At 40.2% G+C, this 18,538-nt stretch overlaps 1 protein-coding gene across 1 annotated transcript; it reads left to right on the forward strand.

The window, feature by feature from the left end:
• LOC133865028 (uncharacterized) lies at positions 1 to 18,538 on the forward strand. The gene is made up of 5 exons (XM_062301493.1): positions 1 to 357; positions 1,862 to 1,994; positions 3,915 to 4,135; positions 6,046 to 6,219; positions 18,050 to 18,538. The coding sequence occupies exons 1-5, from the start codon at positions 190 to 192 to the stop codon at positions 18,134 to 18,136; spliced, it is 783 nt and encodes a 260-aa protein (XP_062157477.1). The 5' UTR covers positions 1 to 189; the 3' UTR covers positions 18,137 to 18,538.

The following is an 18,538-nucleotide window of genomic DNA, read 5'->3' on the forward strand; positions in this document are numbered from 1 at the left end:
TCTCTTTGTGGAATTCCAAACCCAAGCCCCAAGAAAAGCAACAAATTTCTCTCTAGCCCCTGTGCTAACCCTAATATCTGTAACCTGGCTTTCAGTTTTTCTTGTTTTGTTGTTCTCTATCAGGTGTCGGAGCGGAGCAAGGGGGGGTGAGCGGAATTATTATTGTTGTTGTAGGTGAAGAAGAAGACGATGTCTGCTGCTGTGTGTGGGAGCAAGAGATCCTTCTTCGAAGAGCTTCCGTCATCGCCTCCGGTCGCCAAGAGAATCCGTTGCGCCTCTTCTTCTTCGCCGATTCGGTTCTCTGCCCCCTCTCTCCTCGATCAGCTCCGCTCCGTATTTCCTCACATGGAACTTCATGTAAACACCCTCTCTCTCCAATCGATTTTTACTTTGTAGATGTTGAACTAATGTAGTTTTGGGTTGTGGTGGTGATCTGTTTGGTTGCTGAGAAACTTGTGATGATATGCTTGCAGTGGAATGGGAATTATGATTTAATTTACTGGGAAATTTCCAACTTGGAACTTCAGATTTTTGTTCTGATTTAATTTTAACTTTTGTTTTTTTAATTGTTCTTAGCCAAGAAAAGAATTTGCTGAGGATTATTTTGCATTTTGTCTATTGGATTAGCCAAATAGAGAATTTGTTATGTTGGTTCTAATGCGTCTAATTGATTTATTTAGGATTTTTTAGCTGGCTAAGCTATTATCGAATGGATTTTTTAAATTTCAATGTCTTTTTATTACATGTTAAAGATTTTCAATGAAATGAATTGCCAGCTATCGAAAAACAAATTTTTGATCCTTGTAAGAATTTGTGACTTGGGAGTTATGATCCTCTATGGCCATGCCATGTAAGAGTTCTTCTTGTTCTTCTTCTATCTCGCTCTCTATGAATATAGTTAAATGTTTTTCCATCCAGGGGTTGTTTTTCAAATCAAGTTTGCAGGATGGGTTTTGAATTTTTTTGGGCAAGAAACTTGAGGGGATGTTTGCATAAATTTATTTGTTTTGACTGTTTATCTTGGCATTGTCATCAAGGTGTCTCTGTGTAATACTAAAAAACATAATGTCTTGTCCTTACGTTACCTGTATAATATTATTGTTAATGCAAGAAATCCCTCGGTGGGTGCAAGATGTAAGCTTTATTGAAATTAGTTTCTTTTGACAGAGTAGTTTTTGTTACAATTTCTATCACGACTTAGGGATACCTTAGTCACGTTTTTGTGATACCTTGAAAGGTCTATTACAATTTGGCCTCTCTGAAATCACTTGTATAGGGTAGATCAATCTAGTATAATACACCTAGTGGGACCCAATAAATCCTGTGTAATGTCCTCAACAATACAATCCAATACTTCATGATATTGGAATCTTCCTGATTTAAATCTTTTGAGGTATTTGTTAGGCCCTGCATTGCTTTGCAGTGCCCTTGATTACATTGCAGTACTAGGTCTAGGGATGCACTAGCAACATCTGTACGGTATCTTAAAGGAATTAATCACAATTGAGGTTTCTTATAATCATTTATACAGCAAAATTTACATAGAACATGCTTGATATGAGATTAAACATATTTCATTCAATGCTTTCATGTAATTCAATCAATACAATTTGGAGTATTATAGTTTTCCTATTTGTTCAAGGTTGCATCCTTGTTTAAGTTTTTCGTTGTTAAATGGTATATATTACCTTACCTAATCTTTGTGTTGAAATTATATTCTGTTTTGACTTTTCATTAGTGACTATTGTTTTATTTTCTTGGGAATGACTTCACATAGTAATTGATTGCACGAATGAAAGTATAACATTCACAGCCAAATTCCTTTCCCTATTTTTGATCAAGTGATGATTTTAACTTTCAGATTCTTGATAGAGCACTACAAGAATGTGGTAATGATTTGGATGCTACCATCAAGAGCCTGCATGAGCTTTGCTTGGAATCTACTGAGGGAAATTTAGGTTCTGCTGAAGAATCAGATGCAAATGTGGAGAAGGGTATGTTAATGTGCTACTTAGGTTGACAATGTTTGATATGACCCACAAAATCAATACGAAAACCTACATGAAATTAGGAGGTTAGGGTTGAGTGTAATAGAGTTTGGGTCAAAATGGGTTGACTCAATTAGACATGATTAATAAACGGGTCAAATTCGTGTCAACCCGCTTAACCCACACTTGATCCGTATAACCTGTATAATTAAATTACACTTTTACCCTTAAAAACTTGAAGACCACATTTTCTAAAACAAATTTATTCTTGCCGCTTTCATACTTCCAGTTCTCTCTCTCTCTCTCTCTCTCTCTCACATTGGAACCTCCGCTACTCCCATTGGAATGCGAATGACCCAACGACACACTATTGTTATGATAGTTTCATGGTGCTCTTAGCTAGCTCTTTGTATCTGAACAAGGGAATGAATGCTGGTCTTATCGGACTGAAGCTTCGGATCGTCCAAAATCGTGGCCATGGATAGCGTTGACATGAGCGGCCTCGTCACGTTCCCTCGGACAAACTCCTCTTGCGCATCGGGGTCTAGCTCGGCCATTTGTGCCATGAGGTTCGCCATTGGGGCTTGAACCTAGTCGGCTAGTCCTCGAGTACTTGAACAATCACCGGAATTTTGATCGACTTCTCAACAAGGCGTACCCTCTCCCAATTGATGGCGATGTTGTAGAGAGCAATAATGGCAACGATTTGGGCCTCGACAGAGGGGCCCTCATTGAGAAGGTTGAGCAGCGGTCCGATACCTCCCTCCTTGATGATCATCTTGTTGCGGTTGTCACGCGCGAGACACGTGAGCTCGTTGACGGCGTCCGTGGGGTCCTTAGGTTTGGCTATTTATAATGAGGGAGTAAAAGAGTGGTTCAATACATAGTCATTGGAGATAGCTTCTTCCATGTTGTTAACATCTACCACCACAAAATGCAAATGATTTTAACTGTCTTTTATTGATGAAACAAGAATCTTTGTAAGAAGTCACAGTCCCGATTGAAGTAGGGAGACCAGAGCTCCATAGCCAGGGGTAGTTGGATAAGAAAAACCATTGGAGGACAATGGACCCAACACAGAAACAAAGCCAGATACCACAATCAATTGAATCATAAAAAACAAAACTTTAATAGAAGCAATCAACACTAAACGCCCACGACTTTTTGTTACCACTACCCATATCTCTCATTTCCTCTCTTGACAGCTCTAGTGAGCCTTTCTCTAAACATGTTGAAACAGGTTATGCGAGTCGTGTTGTGTCACTCATTTAGTTAAATGGATCGTGTTAGAGTTGAGAGGTTTGACACGATTAATTAAATGGGTCGTGATCGGGTCAACTAATATAATTGTATACCTATGACTCAACATGACACAAACCCGACCCATGAACCCAAATTTCCACCTCTATCTGCTACCATTTGGGAAGGGGTTTGCAAAGGCAAAAGAGATGGCATTAGAAGAAGGTGAGGCACCATTGGTGTCAGATTTTCTAAAATGTGTATGCCGACCACTTAACATACTCTCAAACTATACCCATTTACCTGAAACTCCTTGAGGAGTTTCTTGTTAGCTATTTGGCATTACACGACAAAATCATTTTTCATCTCTTAGAATCGTATTTGATGTCATTCCCAAATCATTGCATTGTGTGTCCTGTTGGATGCATTGTCAATTCTATTTATGGTGTGCTTTTGAGGACTCTTCCTTTGAGGAGGTTATTACTGTCATATGGACTCTAATTTAGCTCTCCAGTTCTACTTAATAAAAAAAAAAAGTCATTTTCAATTAGAACTTAATTGTTTTTTTTTAATTCTATGATTTTGTATTAAATGGTGTTGTTCTCTAAGTTGTTTGCTCTAAGTTGTATTATTTGGAGTGAGCAGTCTCTCTTATTGGGAACAATCTCACAGTTGCATAATTGGCAGTTAGCTTAATAAATGATGAGAATGCGGTTGCTCCTGATAATTTGTCAACTCCAAACAGCCTTCTTGTGGAAGGTGCAGAATGGGTAAACTTGTTTGTAAGGGAAATGATGTGTGCTACCAGTATGGATGATGCTAAAGCTCGTGCTGCAAGACTGCTAGAGATTTTAGAGAAGTCCATCAATTCACATGCTGGTGCCGAGGCAACACAAATTCTTCACAAGGTACATCTATGGGTGTGATTGGTAAAGTTTGGTGGGGTAGGGATGCAATCAAGCTAGGTATTGAATGTTTAAGTTATGTTTATTTAATTTTATTTCAAATACGAGCTGAGTTTGAGCTTATCACCGAGTTAGATAATTTGTTCGAACTGACTCATTTATTTTTTAACAGACTTGAACTTATTCACAAGCTGCTCAATTAACTCATTCGTTCTTTATATAAAATAAATAGTATCATTGTTTATTTTTTCGTAAATCCAAACTAATTATTAGTTAATTAATTATTGTTAAGATTTTATCACTTGAGTTAATTAAATAAAAACTTGAATCTTAAATAATCCAATCTCAAGTTTATATGTATGTATATAAATTCATTATGCGCGCACACATACAATAATAATAATTCAAGATATATCTAGACTCACAATAACAATAATTCAAGATATATCTATTATATCAAGAAGATAATTCCTCTTTACTTAAGATGTTCTAAATACGAAATTAAAAGAATACTATAAAAAAATAATAAAAATGAAGTTATACGAGCTTATATGAGTCGAGCTGAGTTTATATGAGTATAACTCGTTTACAATCAAGCTTAATTTTGTGTTCATGATCGGCTCATTTATTAAACGAACCGAATTCGAGTCGAGTTTATACGAGTGAGTATCTAGGGGGTTGTCGAACAAACTTGTTCATTTACGACCCTAGGTGGGGGGCTACATTTGAAATAAAGTGTTGTATAGGGTCCATAAAATAATATTTGAAAGTTGTTTTTGCAAAACAAAAAGCTGAAAAATCCAAGTCGAGTTTATACGAGCGAGTATCGAGCGGGTTGTCAAACAGACTTGTTCATTTACGGCCTTAGGTGGGGGCTACATTTGAAAAAAAGTGTTGTATGAGGGTCCACAAGAATACTTCAAAGTTGTTTTTGAAAAACAAAAACCAAAAAATATTTTTACAAAATAATAATAATAATAAAAAAGTAAAAAGTAGAAAAGACTACTGCTCCATGGTGGTGGCAGCCAGACAGTGGTCATTGCCATCATGGGTCAGGCGACCTCCAACACCACGCCAGTTTTTTATTTTATTTTTATTTTTTAATAATAATTTTTGTACGTGTAACCTGCACCCTCCACACCTTAAAAATATTGTACATAGACAATCTCTACTATATATACATACACTATTTAATTATTTTTTGGGAAGTGTTGTTTTTATTAGAGTTTGGCAGTTTGTTTTGAAAAGTGAATTAGTGTGTGGGCCACATTTGAAAATTCGTTTGGATAACTGACATTTGAGAAGAGTTTAATAAGACTGGATTATTACTTAACAAAAAAAAGATTTGAGAAGAGAAAACTGATTTTGAAAAATTTGCCAAAACTATTCCCATGCCAATATTTATTTTTGGTGTATGATATTAGAATAGGTCATAATGGATATTGGATTGAGAAACTGCTTTTATGTAGAATTGTCTAATAGTGGACACCCTTGTAATTAGGATATTAATGTAAGTAATGGTGTTTGATATGGATAGTCATTGTTATGCTTTTTCAACAACTCTTATCTAGATTATATACCATGTGTTAGTGTGAAGCATTGAAGAAAAGAGAAGGAAAAATGGTGGGATGAAAAAGTAGGGGCACATTTACGCTTTTGTTTTTGTTATGAATAGTCATTGTTTTTGTTTTTGTTTTTGGTGTCCTTGTATACTCCATGTAAGCTTAGGGGCACATTTACGCTTTTTTAATGCTATTTTGTTTATTACCTATAAAAAAAAAAGAGAGAACAAAAGAGAGAAGGGAAAAGTGTTGTCGAACTAAGTCAATTTTCTTTTGTTGCCCAAGCCATGGTTGTGCATATTTTTTTAGCTTATTATCTATTTACTTCTTTAAAATGTTTTAAAATGTTAGGAAAACATGATGATGAAGGAACAAATTGAGGGACTCATGCGGGAGAATGCCATTCTCAAGCGTGCTGTGGCTATCCAACATGAACGTCAGAAAGAGTACGATGATAAGAGCAGAGAATTGCAGCATTTGAAGGAGTTGGTGTCTCAGTATCAAGAACAATTGAGAACACTTGAGGTTAGGATAAGGACTTTTGCAAATTGTTTTCACTTGTTTGTTTCAATAGTAAGATCATCAAGGTCTTGGATGATACATTTAAATGTTCCATAGAAATGAAATATCCTATGTTTGACACCTTGGATATGGATTTTGAAGCATCCCCCACATTGGGTATGTATTAGGCGGAACTTAGCTATATAAGCAATGGATACAAATTTTTTGCCTCCTACAACCCAGCCTCTAAAACATGACATGTGTTCTTTAAACATGTGAGAAGCAAATACTTTCTTATTAATGTTATTAAAAAAGATACATGTCACTTTTTTAGAGGTTGGGTTGTAGGAGTTTCTACAACTCAGTTTATAGGAAATTTCTGTCTATAAGCAATTACAAAGGAGCCCCACAATACTTGGTCCTTTTGGGGTATTGCCCAAATGTGGTACGCATATCTCAAAGTAGGGTTGTACATGCGAAGGCGGTTATAGCATAAGCGCATCCACAACCGCATTATGCGGTTATTACTTTTAGGTAACTACATCTATCTGCGTTGGTGTGTGGTTAGTAACTGCTATCCGCACGGGGTATTGCGGTTGTTGAAGGCAAAACCACACCGCTAACAGCCTAATAGGTAATGGGCCTTTTGAGGCTATTTTAGTGTTTTGAGCCTTCTTTGGGCCTCATTTTATGGCCTATTGTAAACAATTTCTAGATTGTTTTGGGCCTGTTTTAGTAGTAGTTTTTTTTTTTTTTTTAAAAAAAGTTTTAGTGTTTTAGATGAAATCCATATCTTGATTCCACATTCCAGGTTAAAAATAACAAAGAAAACACACGCACCCAATCACACTTAGTTAGAAAACTATCAACTCCATTTGTAATACTAATCGTCATTGGTGTTGGAGTTTCTTGAACTCAGTAAATGCAAGAAAAAGGTGAGAGATCATAGATGATGAACATTTCTCGTAACATGATACATCAATTATACTAAAAGTTGATTGGGGACGTGTTGAGATGTTGGATGAAATGGTTTTCTTCTGATTAGTTAATTTTAATTGAGGATCTTTAGAGTAGATTAGGAATGGAGAGGTGGTGCTGTGTGGAATCCAAGACGTTTGTCTTCTCGGTGATAGAAGGTGCTTCGGTGGTAAGAGTGGAGGAAAGGAGGAGGAGATTTTCAGGGCTCGTACTGCTTGGTGCCCAGAGCTGTGGATGGTTGCTCTCGACCCTGGAGAGTGTGCTGAGGTTTACAGGGAAGGATTTTGTAAGGTCTTTCAGGGAGGGGTCCAAGGTCTTCATTGTTAGGCGAGGAGGCAACACAGCTGGAAGTTTTATCGAAGTAGCAGCCTATGCCTTGGGAGGTTTGAAAGGGATTATTTACATTCCTGAAGGACGGAATGGGTGGGGATGGAGCAGTTTCTTGGCTGAGCTGGGTAAGACCAGGGACTTCCTCTCAGACTCAGCAGGGAAAGTTCTGGTACGGACTGGACTTCCGCCTGCGATGGAGCGGGTTCACGATAATGGAGCCGGCACTGATGCTGCTACTGGTTCAACCACAGACAAAGCACCATCTTACGCTGAAGTGCTATGCACAGGTCCTCACCGACCGGAGGAGGAAGTGTTGAAGAAGGTTCAGCCGGAGCAACTCTTGGGTAAAGACCATCATGACCGTTATGCCTTCGACACTGTGCAGGGGGACATGAATTTTCCTATATCGGAAGCAAAGTCCCATGCTGTTTTCCGAGGCAAGTCAGACTACTCCTTTGGTGAAAAAAGCGACGGTTTTCAGAAGTTTGGAGGGAAAGACACGCTACCTTTCCTGCTGCTCTGGCAGAGCCAGCTGGAGAAGTTGAAAAATGAGGTGGACCGAGCACTGAGTAGTGTGCGTGAAGGGCTGCTGTTGGTTGGGCCGGGCTTCAAGCCCAATGGTGACAGGCAGAAGAGAAAAAAGAACAGAAAGAAGAAAAAGCAGAGGACTTGTTGGGTTCCGAAATCTAAGCCCAACCCAAGTGTTTCTACAGCTGATCGGGCTACGCCTATAGTAACGCCTACAGTAACAGAACCGCTGGCAGTGTCGGGTTCCGATGGGAGTGTTCCGGAGGGAGCGTCGACTTCTGGCGGGTTCTGTCTTCCTCCTACGACGATCACGTCTTTGGAGATCACATGCGTCGAGTCTGCTTCCAGGCCAGAGCGGGGGTCTCGTCCTGTTATCATAGATGCGGATACAAGGGAAGAAAAGGAAGAAAAGGGTATAGCCAGGAGTGCGATGCAGTCTGCGGGATGCACAGAGACTGACGGTGGTGGTTCTGCTCCTCTCGATATCCAAACTCCAGCATGCTACTCCAAGCTGTTGGAGTTAGGTCCCGGGCCACTCATCAACGTGGTGGACACCGGCATATGCCCACCTCTGCTCTGCGCCGGAGGGCTGACTGTTGTCCCTGCCTTGGAAAGTTTAACCTCCCAGCCGGTCCTTAATAATGGGTCTAAGCTACCCGGTTCTAGGTTGGAGGTTGTACCTAAAATTCCGGAAGTCCCTGCCACAGTTCGGATGGGTTCAGACTCAGTGATGGTTGTCTGGGCTGGTCGGAGTTCGTTGGATCCTTTGATGCCTTCGGGCTTTTATCCCTCGGAGTTAGAAGCTGAAGATGCCTCTATTACTCTCTTCTCCCCTTCCGGTTTGGGGCCCACGAATGGAATGAAGCTTATTGAGCCCCCGGAGGAAGAGCCGGCTCCTTTGTGCTGCTGTCCGGGTGATAATTTCAGGGGTTTATCCGGTAAAATATCTCCAATGGACTTCTTGAAGGCGATTATGGAGTATAGCCAGTCGGTGGGGGTCACGTGTGATGGCTATGAAGGTCAGCTTTCAGCCGTGTTCGAGGCTATCCTTGCTGAAAATGACAAGAAGGAGACGGGTTCTTCTCTGAAAGCGGGCAATAAGTTCAATAGAGAACTTAATAGATTATCTTGTTCTATTAATTATGATGCGAGAAGCGGAAGCAGCTCTCAGAGTAGGTGTAAAGGGAGGGCGATTGGAGGTATTTTATGAAGCCAAAAATTCTCTCGTGGAATGTCAGGGGCTTAAATGAGGGTAGCAAGCGGTTGAAAGTTAAAAACCTAATTGGACAATGGAAGGCAGACATTATTTGCTTGCAAGAAACCAAATTGGAGTTCATCTCCAACAGCTTAGTGAGGCGCCTTTGGGGATGTCACTTCGTTGATTGGTGTTACTTACCCTCATGCGGGGCCTCTGGTGGTATTCTTATCATGTGGGATAGAAGGGTTGTTGAGAAATTAGATGTGTATGTGGGGGAGTTTGTTGTCGCTTGTTCTTTTAGGAGCGTTGCCGATGACTTTGCTTGGGCCTTCGCGGGGGTATACGGTCCTAACCTTGACTCTGTTAGAAGATTGCTCTGGGACGAGCTGGCTGGCCTTGCTTCTTGGTGGGAGATGCCTTGGTGCATTGGGGGTGATTTCAATGTCATTCGTTTTCCTGCTGAAAGGTCTAGGGAAGGTCGCCTTAACGCTGCTATGATGGAGTTCTCAGACTTTATTTTCGAGCAGGGCCTCATGGACTTTCCTCTCGCTGGAGGGACTTTCACGTGGTCCAATAATCAGGAGAACCCCTCCTGGTCTCGTATTGACAGATTTCTTGTCTCTCCAGATTGGGAGGTCAAGTTTCCAGGGTCTATTCAGAAAGGGCTTCCTAGATTGTGTTCTGATCATTTCCCTATCCTTCTGGATTGTAGTGGCATTCAATGGGGTTCCAGACCGTTCAAGTTTGAGAATATGTGGTTGAAGGCTGAAGGGTTTGTGGATAGGGTTCGGCTTTGGTGGGAATCTTATCGCTTCCAGGGTTCTCCTAGCTTCATCTTCACTCAAAAGCTTAAGGCCTTAAAGGTTGATCTCAAGAGATGGAATGAACAGGAGTTTGGCAATGTGGAGTTTCGCAAAAAATTGCACATGGAAGAGTTATGTACTCTTGATAGGTTGGAGGAACAACAAGGTTTATCTTCTGAAGAAAAGGAGAGGAAATGTGTGGTCATCAGAGATCTGGAGAACTCTACCTTGCAGGAAGAGATTAGTTGGAGACAGAAGTCTAGGGTTCTGTGGCTGAAAGAGGGTGATAAATGCACTAAATTCTTCCACCGGATTGCTAACTCGAACAGGAGGTCTAATTCCATAGAGTCGCTCTCCATCAATGGCTCTGTTTCATCCGACCAGCAGGTTATCAGAGAACATGTGGCTCAATTCTATGAGTCTCTCTTTACAGAACCCTTCCCATGGAGACCTAGAATGGATAATATTGCTTTCGACACCTTGGATGCAGCTGAGGCCTCTTCTTTAGAACTTCCTTTCGAGGAGGTGGAGGTCTTAGAGGTGGTGAAAAGCATGAATCGAGACAAGGCACCTGGTCCAGATGGGTTTTCTCTTGCGTTTTTCCAAGACTGCTGGGATGTGATCAAGACAGATCTTATGAGGGTTTTCTGGGACTTTCACTCTCAAAGCAAGTTTGTTAAAAGTGTTAACGCCACTTTTATTGCCTTAATTCCGAAGAAGTCTGGGGCTGTGGATCTAAAGGACTTTCGTCCTATCAGTCTTGTTAGTGGTGTGTACAAGATCATTGCAAAAGTCCTTGCAAATAGACTTAAAAAGGTGGTGGAGAAGATTATATCATCCCCTCAAAATGCTTTTGTGAAAGGCAGGCAAATTCTTGATTCAGTTCTTATTGCCAATGAGTGCTTGGATAGTCGAATCAAATCCGGCGAACCAGGGTTACTTTGTAAGTTGGATGTTGAGAAGGCCTACGACCACGTTAACTGGGATTTCTTACTGTATATGTTGAGAAGATGTGGCTTTGGGGAGAGATGGTGCTCTTGGATAGCGCACTGCATATCTACGGTGCGATTCTCTGTGCTGGTGAATGGCTCCCCAACCGGTTTTTTCAGTAGCTCTTGTGGCCTTAGACAGGGTGATCCTCTGTCACCACTATTGTTCGTCATTGTGATGGAGGCTCTTAGTAAGTTCTTCTTCGCTACTGTTCAAAAGGGCTACCTTTCAGGGTTCTCTGTGGGTTCTGGCAACAGCGAAGCTATTAACATTTCTCACCTATTGTTCGCAGACGATACTTTAGTCTTTTGTGGGGCTAATTCTGATCATCTTCATTATCTTCGTATGCTTCTTATTTCTTTTGAAGCTGTGTCAGGATTGAAGATTAATCTGGCCAAATCTGTGATGGTTCCTGTGGGTGAGGTGGATAATATGGACGGTCTGGCTAACATATTGGGTTGTGGAGTGTCCTCTCTAATAGAATTTGAACTTCAATGATTTGTATTGATGTGTAGTAACGTATATATAGAGAAAATAGTTACATGATCTTTTGATCAGTTAAGAAAACCTATCTAAAGTTTGAATTTCAAACATAAACCTTATCTAGCTTATCTAGAGTTTGAACAGAATTCGAACTCTCTATTTTAAATATACATAATCCTATCTATTAGTTAGGAGTCTACACTAGAGAGGAGTCTTCACTTGAACTTGAACGAGATTCTGCGGATGCTGAGGTGGCAGCAGTGATATGTTTTACAGCCCCCCTCAAGCTAATGGGGACGGAACAAACCATAAGCTTGTCACGTAGGAAAGAAAACCGAACAGAACTGAGACCTTTAGTGAAGATGTCAGCAAGCTGATCATGAGTGCTTATATACTTGATGGATATATCACCATTGAGCACTTTTTCCCGAATGAAATGGTAGTCGACTTCAATATGCTTAGTCCGAGCATGATAAACAGGATTAGAAGCAAGAGCAAGAGCCCCAATATTATCACACCATAGACGAGGAGTTGAAAACAAAGGAATACCAAGATCCTTAAAGAGCATACGCAACCAAAATAGATCGGTAGTGGCAAGGGCCATAGCACGATATTCAGCCTCTGTGCTTGATCGTGCAACCACTGTTTGTTTCTTGGCAGTCCAAGATATTAGAGAGGAGCCCAAAACAATACCAATACCAGTCGTAGAACGACGATCATCCGGATTACCTGCCCAGTCAGAGTCACAAAAAGCTTGAAGAGTCAAGGGACCTTTGGTGTACCATAAGCCGTGATCAATAGTCCCTTTAAGATAGCGAAGGACTCTTTTAGCTGCTGTCCAATGAAGTGTAGACGGAGTATGCATGTGTTGGCATAACTGATTTACAGAAAAAGCAATATCCGGACGTGTTAAGGTACAATATTGCAAGGCACCCACTGTTTGGCGATAGAGAGTAGTGTCAGTTGGAGATAAGGGATCACCATCTGCATTGGACATCTTGGAACCAGCAAGGCAGGGGGAAGAAAAAGGCTTAGCACCCAGCATTTTAGACCTAGACAGCAAGTCGGAGATGTATTTAGCTTGCCTCAAATGTAAACCTTGAGAGGACCGAACAGCTTGGATGCCTAAGAAGAAACTTAAGTTGCCGAGATCCTTGAGTTTAAAAACCTGCTGAAGCTTAGTAATAACAGAGGCAATATGGGAGGAAGAAGTTCCAGTGAACAAGATATCATCCACATATATTAAGAAGTAAAGGTGTACACTTCCCTCATGAAACACAAATAATGAACTATCAACAGAAGAAGAAACAAACCCAAACTCCAGCAATGTCTGAGATAATCTTGTAAACCAAGCACGAGGTGCTTGTTTAAGGCCATACAAGGACTTGTGCAATCTGCAAACATGAGAGGGAAACTGAGAATCAACAAACCCTCTAGGTTGCTCCATATAAACCTCTTCCAGCAAATGTCCATGGAGAAAAGCATTAGATACGTCCAATTGGCGAATACTCCAATTAAACTGAACTGCAAGGGCCAAAATAACCCGGATAGTAGATGTTTTAACCACTGGACTAAATGTTTCTGTAAAATCCACCCCACATTCTTGATCAAAACCCTTCGCAACCAACCTTGCCTTATATCGATCAATAGAACCATCTTGTTTCTGCTTGATCTTGTAAACCCATTTATTCCGTATGATGTTATGCTGAGAAGGACGAGGACATAAAGACCACGTTTCATTAGCAAGGAGAGCATCAAACTCATCACCCATGGCAGCACGCCATTCAGGAGACTTTTCAGCTTGGGAGTAGCATGTAGGCTCAATCGGAATAGAGACACTTGTAAGAGCACAGACAGGATGCTTGGTAGAGAAGAAGGAAGTGTAATCAGGAAAGGCCCGAGACCTCAATGTACCGGTTTTTGACCGTGTGACCATTGAATGAGAAGGAATAATAGCTGAGGAAGCCTCGGACATGGAAGAAATAAGGGGATCACTAAGTGGATCACTGGAGTCGAGAGATGGTGAAGTATCAATTTGAGGAGAGGACAAAGGAGTATTTGGTAGAGGTGAGGGTGGATCCTGCACTGCAGGAGGAACAACACTTGGAACAGGAGTAATCTGCATTGAAGAAGGTGAGTGAAAGCTAGGAAAAGTATTAGAGACCGAAGCAATAGGAGCAGAATCAGGGAAACCACCCTCTGTGGCTGGAAACCGAGATTCATCAAAAACAACATGCCTTGATACATACACCTTACGAGACACAGGATCTAGAGTCCCACATTGTCAAGGTATACCTGGGTTGTGGGCTTTATAAGCCTTGAGCAAACCTCTTCTCTTGAGGTGCCTTTTGGGAATGAGTAAGGCTCAAGTGACTTTAATATGGTATCAGAGCCACAAGCCCTTGGACAATGTTGGGCCTTCCCTCCCGATGTTGAACACGTGTTTGGCCAAAAAATGCCACACGTGAGGGGGCGTGTTAAGAGTCCCACATTGTCAAGGTATACCTGGGTTGTGGGCTTTATAAGCCTTGAGCAAACCTCTTCTCTTGAGAGCTCTGATACCATAATAGAATTTGAACTTCAATGATTTGTATTGATGTGTAGTAACGTATATATAGAGAAAATAGTTACATGATCTTTTGATCAGTTAAGAAAACCTATCTAAAGTTTGAATTTCAAACATAAACCTTATCTAGCTTATCTAGAGTTTGAACAGAATTCAAACTCTCTATTTTAAATATACATAATCCTATCTATTAGTTAGGAGTCTACACTAGAGAGGAGTCTTCACTTGAACTTGAACGAGATTCTGCGGATGCTGAGGTGGCAGCAGTGATATGTTTTACACTCTCTTCCTATAAAGTATCTTGGTCTTCCGTTGGGAGCTCCTTTCAAGGCTAAGTCTTGTTGGGATGAAGTTGTAGGGAAGATTGAGAGGCGGTTGGCTAGCTAGAAGCGGTTGTATTTGTCGAAGGGGGGTAGGGTTACCCTTATAAAGAGTACTCTCTCCAACCTTCCTACATATTTTCTCTCTCTATTCCCTATTCCCTCCAGTATTGCTAGTCGCATTGAGAAGCTGCATCGTGACTTTTTGTGGGGTGGCATAGGCGACGAATTCAAATACCACTTGGTCAGTTGGTCCAAGGTTTGTCATCCTATTTCTGAAGGTGGTTTGGGCATAAGAAACTTGAGAATTTTCAACAAGGCGCTGTTAGGGAAGTGGTTGTGGCGTTATGCTTATGAGAGAGAAGCTCTGTGGAAATCCGTGGTGGATGCGAAGTACGGCTCTACTAGGGCTGGTTGGTGTTCCTTAGATCCCCTTGGGTCTCACGGTGTGGGGAGTTGGAAGAACATTAGGAAGGGGTGGAGCTTGTTTTGTAGATATACCAGACTTATCTTGGGCAATGGGTCGAGAATTCGTTTTTGGGATGATGTTTGGTGTGGAGAGATGTCCCTCAAGGAAGCCTTTCCAGTTCTATATGATATAGCTTGTGTCAAGGATTCTTTGGTAGAAGACCATTTGGTAGAGGTAAGTGGCTCCTATCAGTGGGATGTCAGATTTTTCCGTGATGTTCACGATTGGGAGGTGGACGTTATGGCTTCCTTTTTCTCCTTACTGTATGCATCCAAGGTGACTCAAGATGGGGGGGACAGGCTTTGGTGGACCCTCTCTCGCAAAGGGTTTTTTGATGTTAGATCATTCTATAAGGCTCTTGCCTGCAAAGAAGCTTCTTTTTTCCCCTGGAAAAGTATTTGGCGGACCAAGGCCCCATTGAAAGTGGCCTTCTTCGCTTGGACGGCAGCGTTAGGGAAAATCCTCACCTTGGACAATCTCAGAAAGAAGCGTGTCATTGTGATTGATAGATGCTGCATGTGTAAAACGACCGGGGAGACTGTGGATCATCTTCTTCTTCATTGCGAGGTTGCACGCGCTCTTTGGTATGTCATCCTTAGCCGGTTCGGTCTGTATTGGGTGATGCCTTCTCGGGTGATAGACTTATTTGCATGTTGGTGGTCGGGGGGACGGTCCCGTAGTGCGGTCGTGTGGAAGATGGCTCCTTGTTGTCTTATGTGGTGCTTGTGGACGGAACGCAACGATAGACAGTTTGAGGACAGAGAAAGAACCATAGAGGAGCTCACTTCCTTTTTTCTTCATTCTTTGTACTCCTGGACGGCTGCGTATTTAGCACCTCTAGAGATTAGTTATAACGATTTCCTTGTATTGCTTTCTTCTTCTTCTTCTTAATTGTCTCTCTTGTATACCCCATGTATACCTGATTGCGCTTTTCGTTTTTCTAATAAAATTTTCTTCTTACTTATCAAAAAAAAAAAAAAACTTCTCAGTTGTGTAGGAATTCTCTATGGTTTTCAATACTGTTATCTTTATGGGTAATTTGATTTGATGAGAAAACCTGAAAATCCATAAATTTTGTTTTTGAAATATGGATATTTGATTTGGTTCTTTTATCAGCTTGACGAATAATCACCCGCTCCTCACCCTCTTCTTTGTCCACCCCAATGCTCTAGTTGCTTGTTTGACACTGAATTAAAAGCCGAATTATGCTTGCTCTTGAGTGCTCTAATATTGTAGACCTGGAGAAGAAAGCCATGTTATTTCATGGATTAGTTTTATTGTTAAGAGGCCCCAAGGCCTAAGGTTGTGGTACAACATATCTTATTACGTTGATTTTTCTGTCTTAGACAATTGAATAAAAATCTACCAAAAGTGCTTAATACTTAGTTGGCACCACATAAATTTGTCTTTGGCTTTTGATAGCGGGTCTTGGTGAAATAACAAAGAAAGTACCTAAAATTCACTTCCAACTGAAACAAATATACGAAGGGTTGTTCAAATGTAAATCCAACAGCATTACAAAGGGGTTTTGGTGAGTGTGAGAGGAGGGAAAGAAAAACCCCTAAATTAAAGATGAAACCCTATACCAAAACGACGTCGTTGTGGTATTAAATTTAATGTTAGGTTTCCATATTTTGTCCATCTCTTCTTCATCTCCATATAAGAAATGGTCAAATCCACCATTGAATATGTACCATGTGGTCCCACAGATTCAATGATAGATTTACAAAAGAGATGGGTAAAAGATAGGTAAGAGATGGATATGTAATATCTCTCATATATAAAAGGGTATGTGGATGCGGTTATTAACCGCATTCACCTACCGTAAAATCGCTAACCGCATCCGCATGCAGTTATGTGGATATCGTCTAGTTGTAGTTAATAATTGTCTGATTGTATAGTCTATCTCAAAGTGTGACAAATGATATCAAAATCAAGTTATTAAGTAAGGATATTGCATAGTAAGATTTAACAAGGATGTCAAAGATTTAAATAAAAGAAATTGTAATATCTTGGTTTGTTTGGATTGTGAAGTTGTTGCATGTAGGGTTGGACTGTGTCGGGTTCGGGTCAACCCACCAACCTGAACACAACACGACCCGTTTGGTTAAATGGGTCAAACCTTTTAAGCCTAGCACAACATTGCGGTTGACCTAACTCGACTCGTATAACCCATTCAATAAATGGGTGTTATATTGGGTTAACCCAACATGACCTGTTTGACCTATTTCGACATGTATTTATTATATAAAAAAATATATAATTTTATAAACGGATCACCCACGGGTTAAGCAAGTTGACTCAGGGTTGACCCGTTTATTAAACAAGGCATGCGGGCCGACCCATTAGTGACATGAACCCAATTATACCAAACCTTAACCCGCTAATAGTGTTGGGTTTTGTGGATTGTGTCAAAAATTGACAGCCTTTATATGGTCATACAATAAGTACCACGTTGGGTGTGTATTACATGGAATTGGACTATATGAGTGATTACAGAAAGCCTAAGAGTAATGCTAGAAATTACTATTTTATCTCACAAATATTTCCCAATTTGATATGACAGTCCCAACTAACCCTTGGATTAGTCATTGTTAAATAATAATAAAAAAAAAGTTTGATTGAGACTATTATGTCAGTATTATGCGATATTTGTGAGATAAAAATGTAGGGCTTGTTTGATAATGCTCTTTGAGTGGTCTTTGCTTTTTAGTTGAAAAAGTGTTCTGATGTGACGTAAACGTGAAAGTAGTTTTAAGTATTTTATAGATATTTTGTGTTTGAAGATTTGTTAATGTTTTTGCTTTTTTGGCTAAAAAGGAAACTTAAAGAACATCATCAACATGTAGTTTCTAGCATTACTTAAAGCCTAAATAATGGTTAGTCCTTTTGTGATATCTCTCATATGTGATTAGTGCATCCTTAAGGTTATGGTACTGTTTAAAATTAGACACAAGAAAAGACAAAATAATAAATTTGTGAAAACTTCATGATGGCATATTCTTTGAAAGTGTGAAAATAGAAGCTATAAAAGTTTACTTGCATGGAGATGTGGTACACAAAAAACCCATTACAAATGGAGGAAGAAAAGGATCTGGAATCATGCGTTGTAATATTTAGTAGAAATTTGTTCTATGGCATGGAATGGCATACTAACCAGTTTTTGAATATTATGGGGTTTGGATCCAGGTGAACAACTATGCCTTGTCAATGCATCTGAAGCATGCTCAGCAAAGCAGCTCCATTCCTGGACGATTTCATCCTGATGTCTTCTAAGAAAGAGAGGGAAGTTCCGCTTTCGATAACTTATTTTAAATTATAATGTTAAAGGCTGTGTGTAGCATAAGTTGCGGCTATTTATGTCTCAATGTTCCCTAGTTATGCTTATAATACTAGGCAATCATCCCAATATGGAAAGTTTAAGCCATCAACAATAATTTTCAGTCAATTTCGTCTTTATTTAATGAACATTTTATAGTTTGGTATGAATAGTCTATGGTTATAATTTGTGCTATACATTCCTTAAGGAAGGTTTGTTGTTTGCTAGAATCTCTTTTTTAGCAAAGCCCATGCCCAATTGTATTGATTTTTAGTTACTTGAGTTTGGTTGTGATCAGCTTGAGTTAGATTGTATAAATAAACATTGTAATGAATAAAGAGGTATTGAATTTGTGATTA

The sequence above is a fragment of the Alnus glutinosa genome, chromosome 3 (genome assembly GCF_958979055.1).
Source record: "Alnus glutinosa chromosome 3, dhAlnGlut1.1, whole genome shotgun sequence".
In the NCBI taxonomy this organism is placed as follows: Eukaryota; Viridiplantae; Streptophyta; class Magnoliopsida; order Fagales; family Betulaceae; genus Alnus; species Alnus glutinosa.

What these genes read in the sequence shown, in the direction of transcription:
- LOC133865028 (XM_062301493.1), top strand. Translation starts at nt 190, where the DNA reads ATGTCTGCTGCTGTGTGTGGGAGCAAGAGATCCTTCTTCGAAGAGCTT. An exon ending in AGATGCAAATGTGGAGAAGG is followed by an intron (nt 1,995 to 3,914) that starts GTATGTTAATGT and finishes CATAATTGGCAG; the next exon opens with TTAGCTTAATAAATGATGAG. An exon ending in CAACACAAATTCTTCACAAG is followed by an intron (nt 4,136 to 6,045) that starts GTACATCTATGG and finishes TTAAAATGTTAG; the next exon opens with GAAAACATGATGATGAAGGA.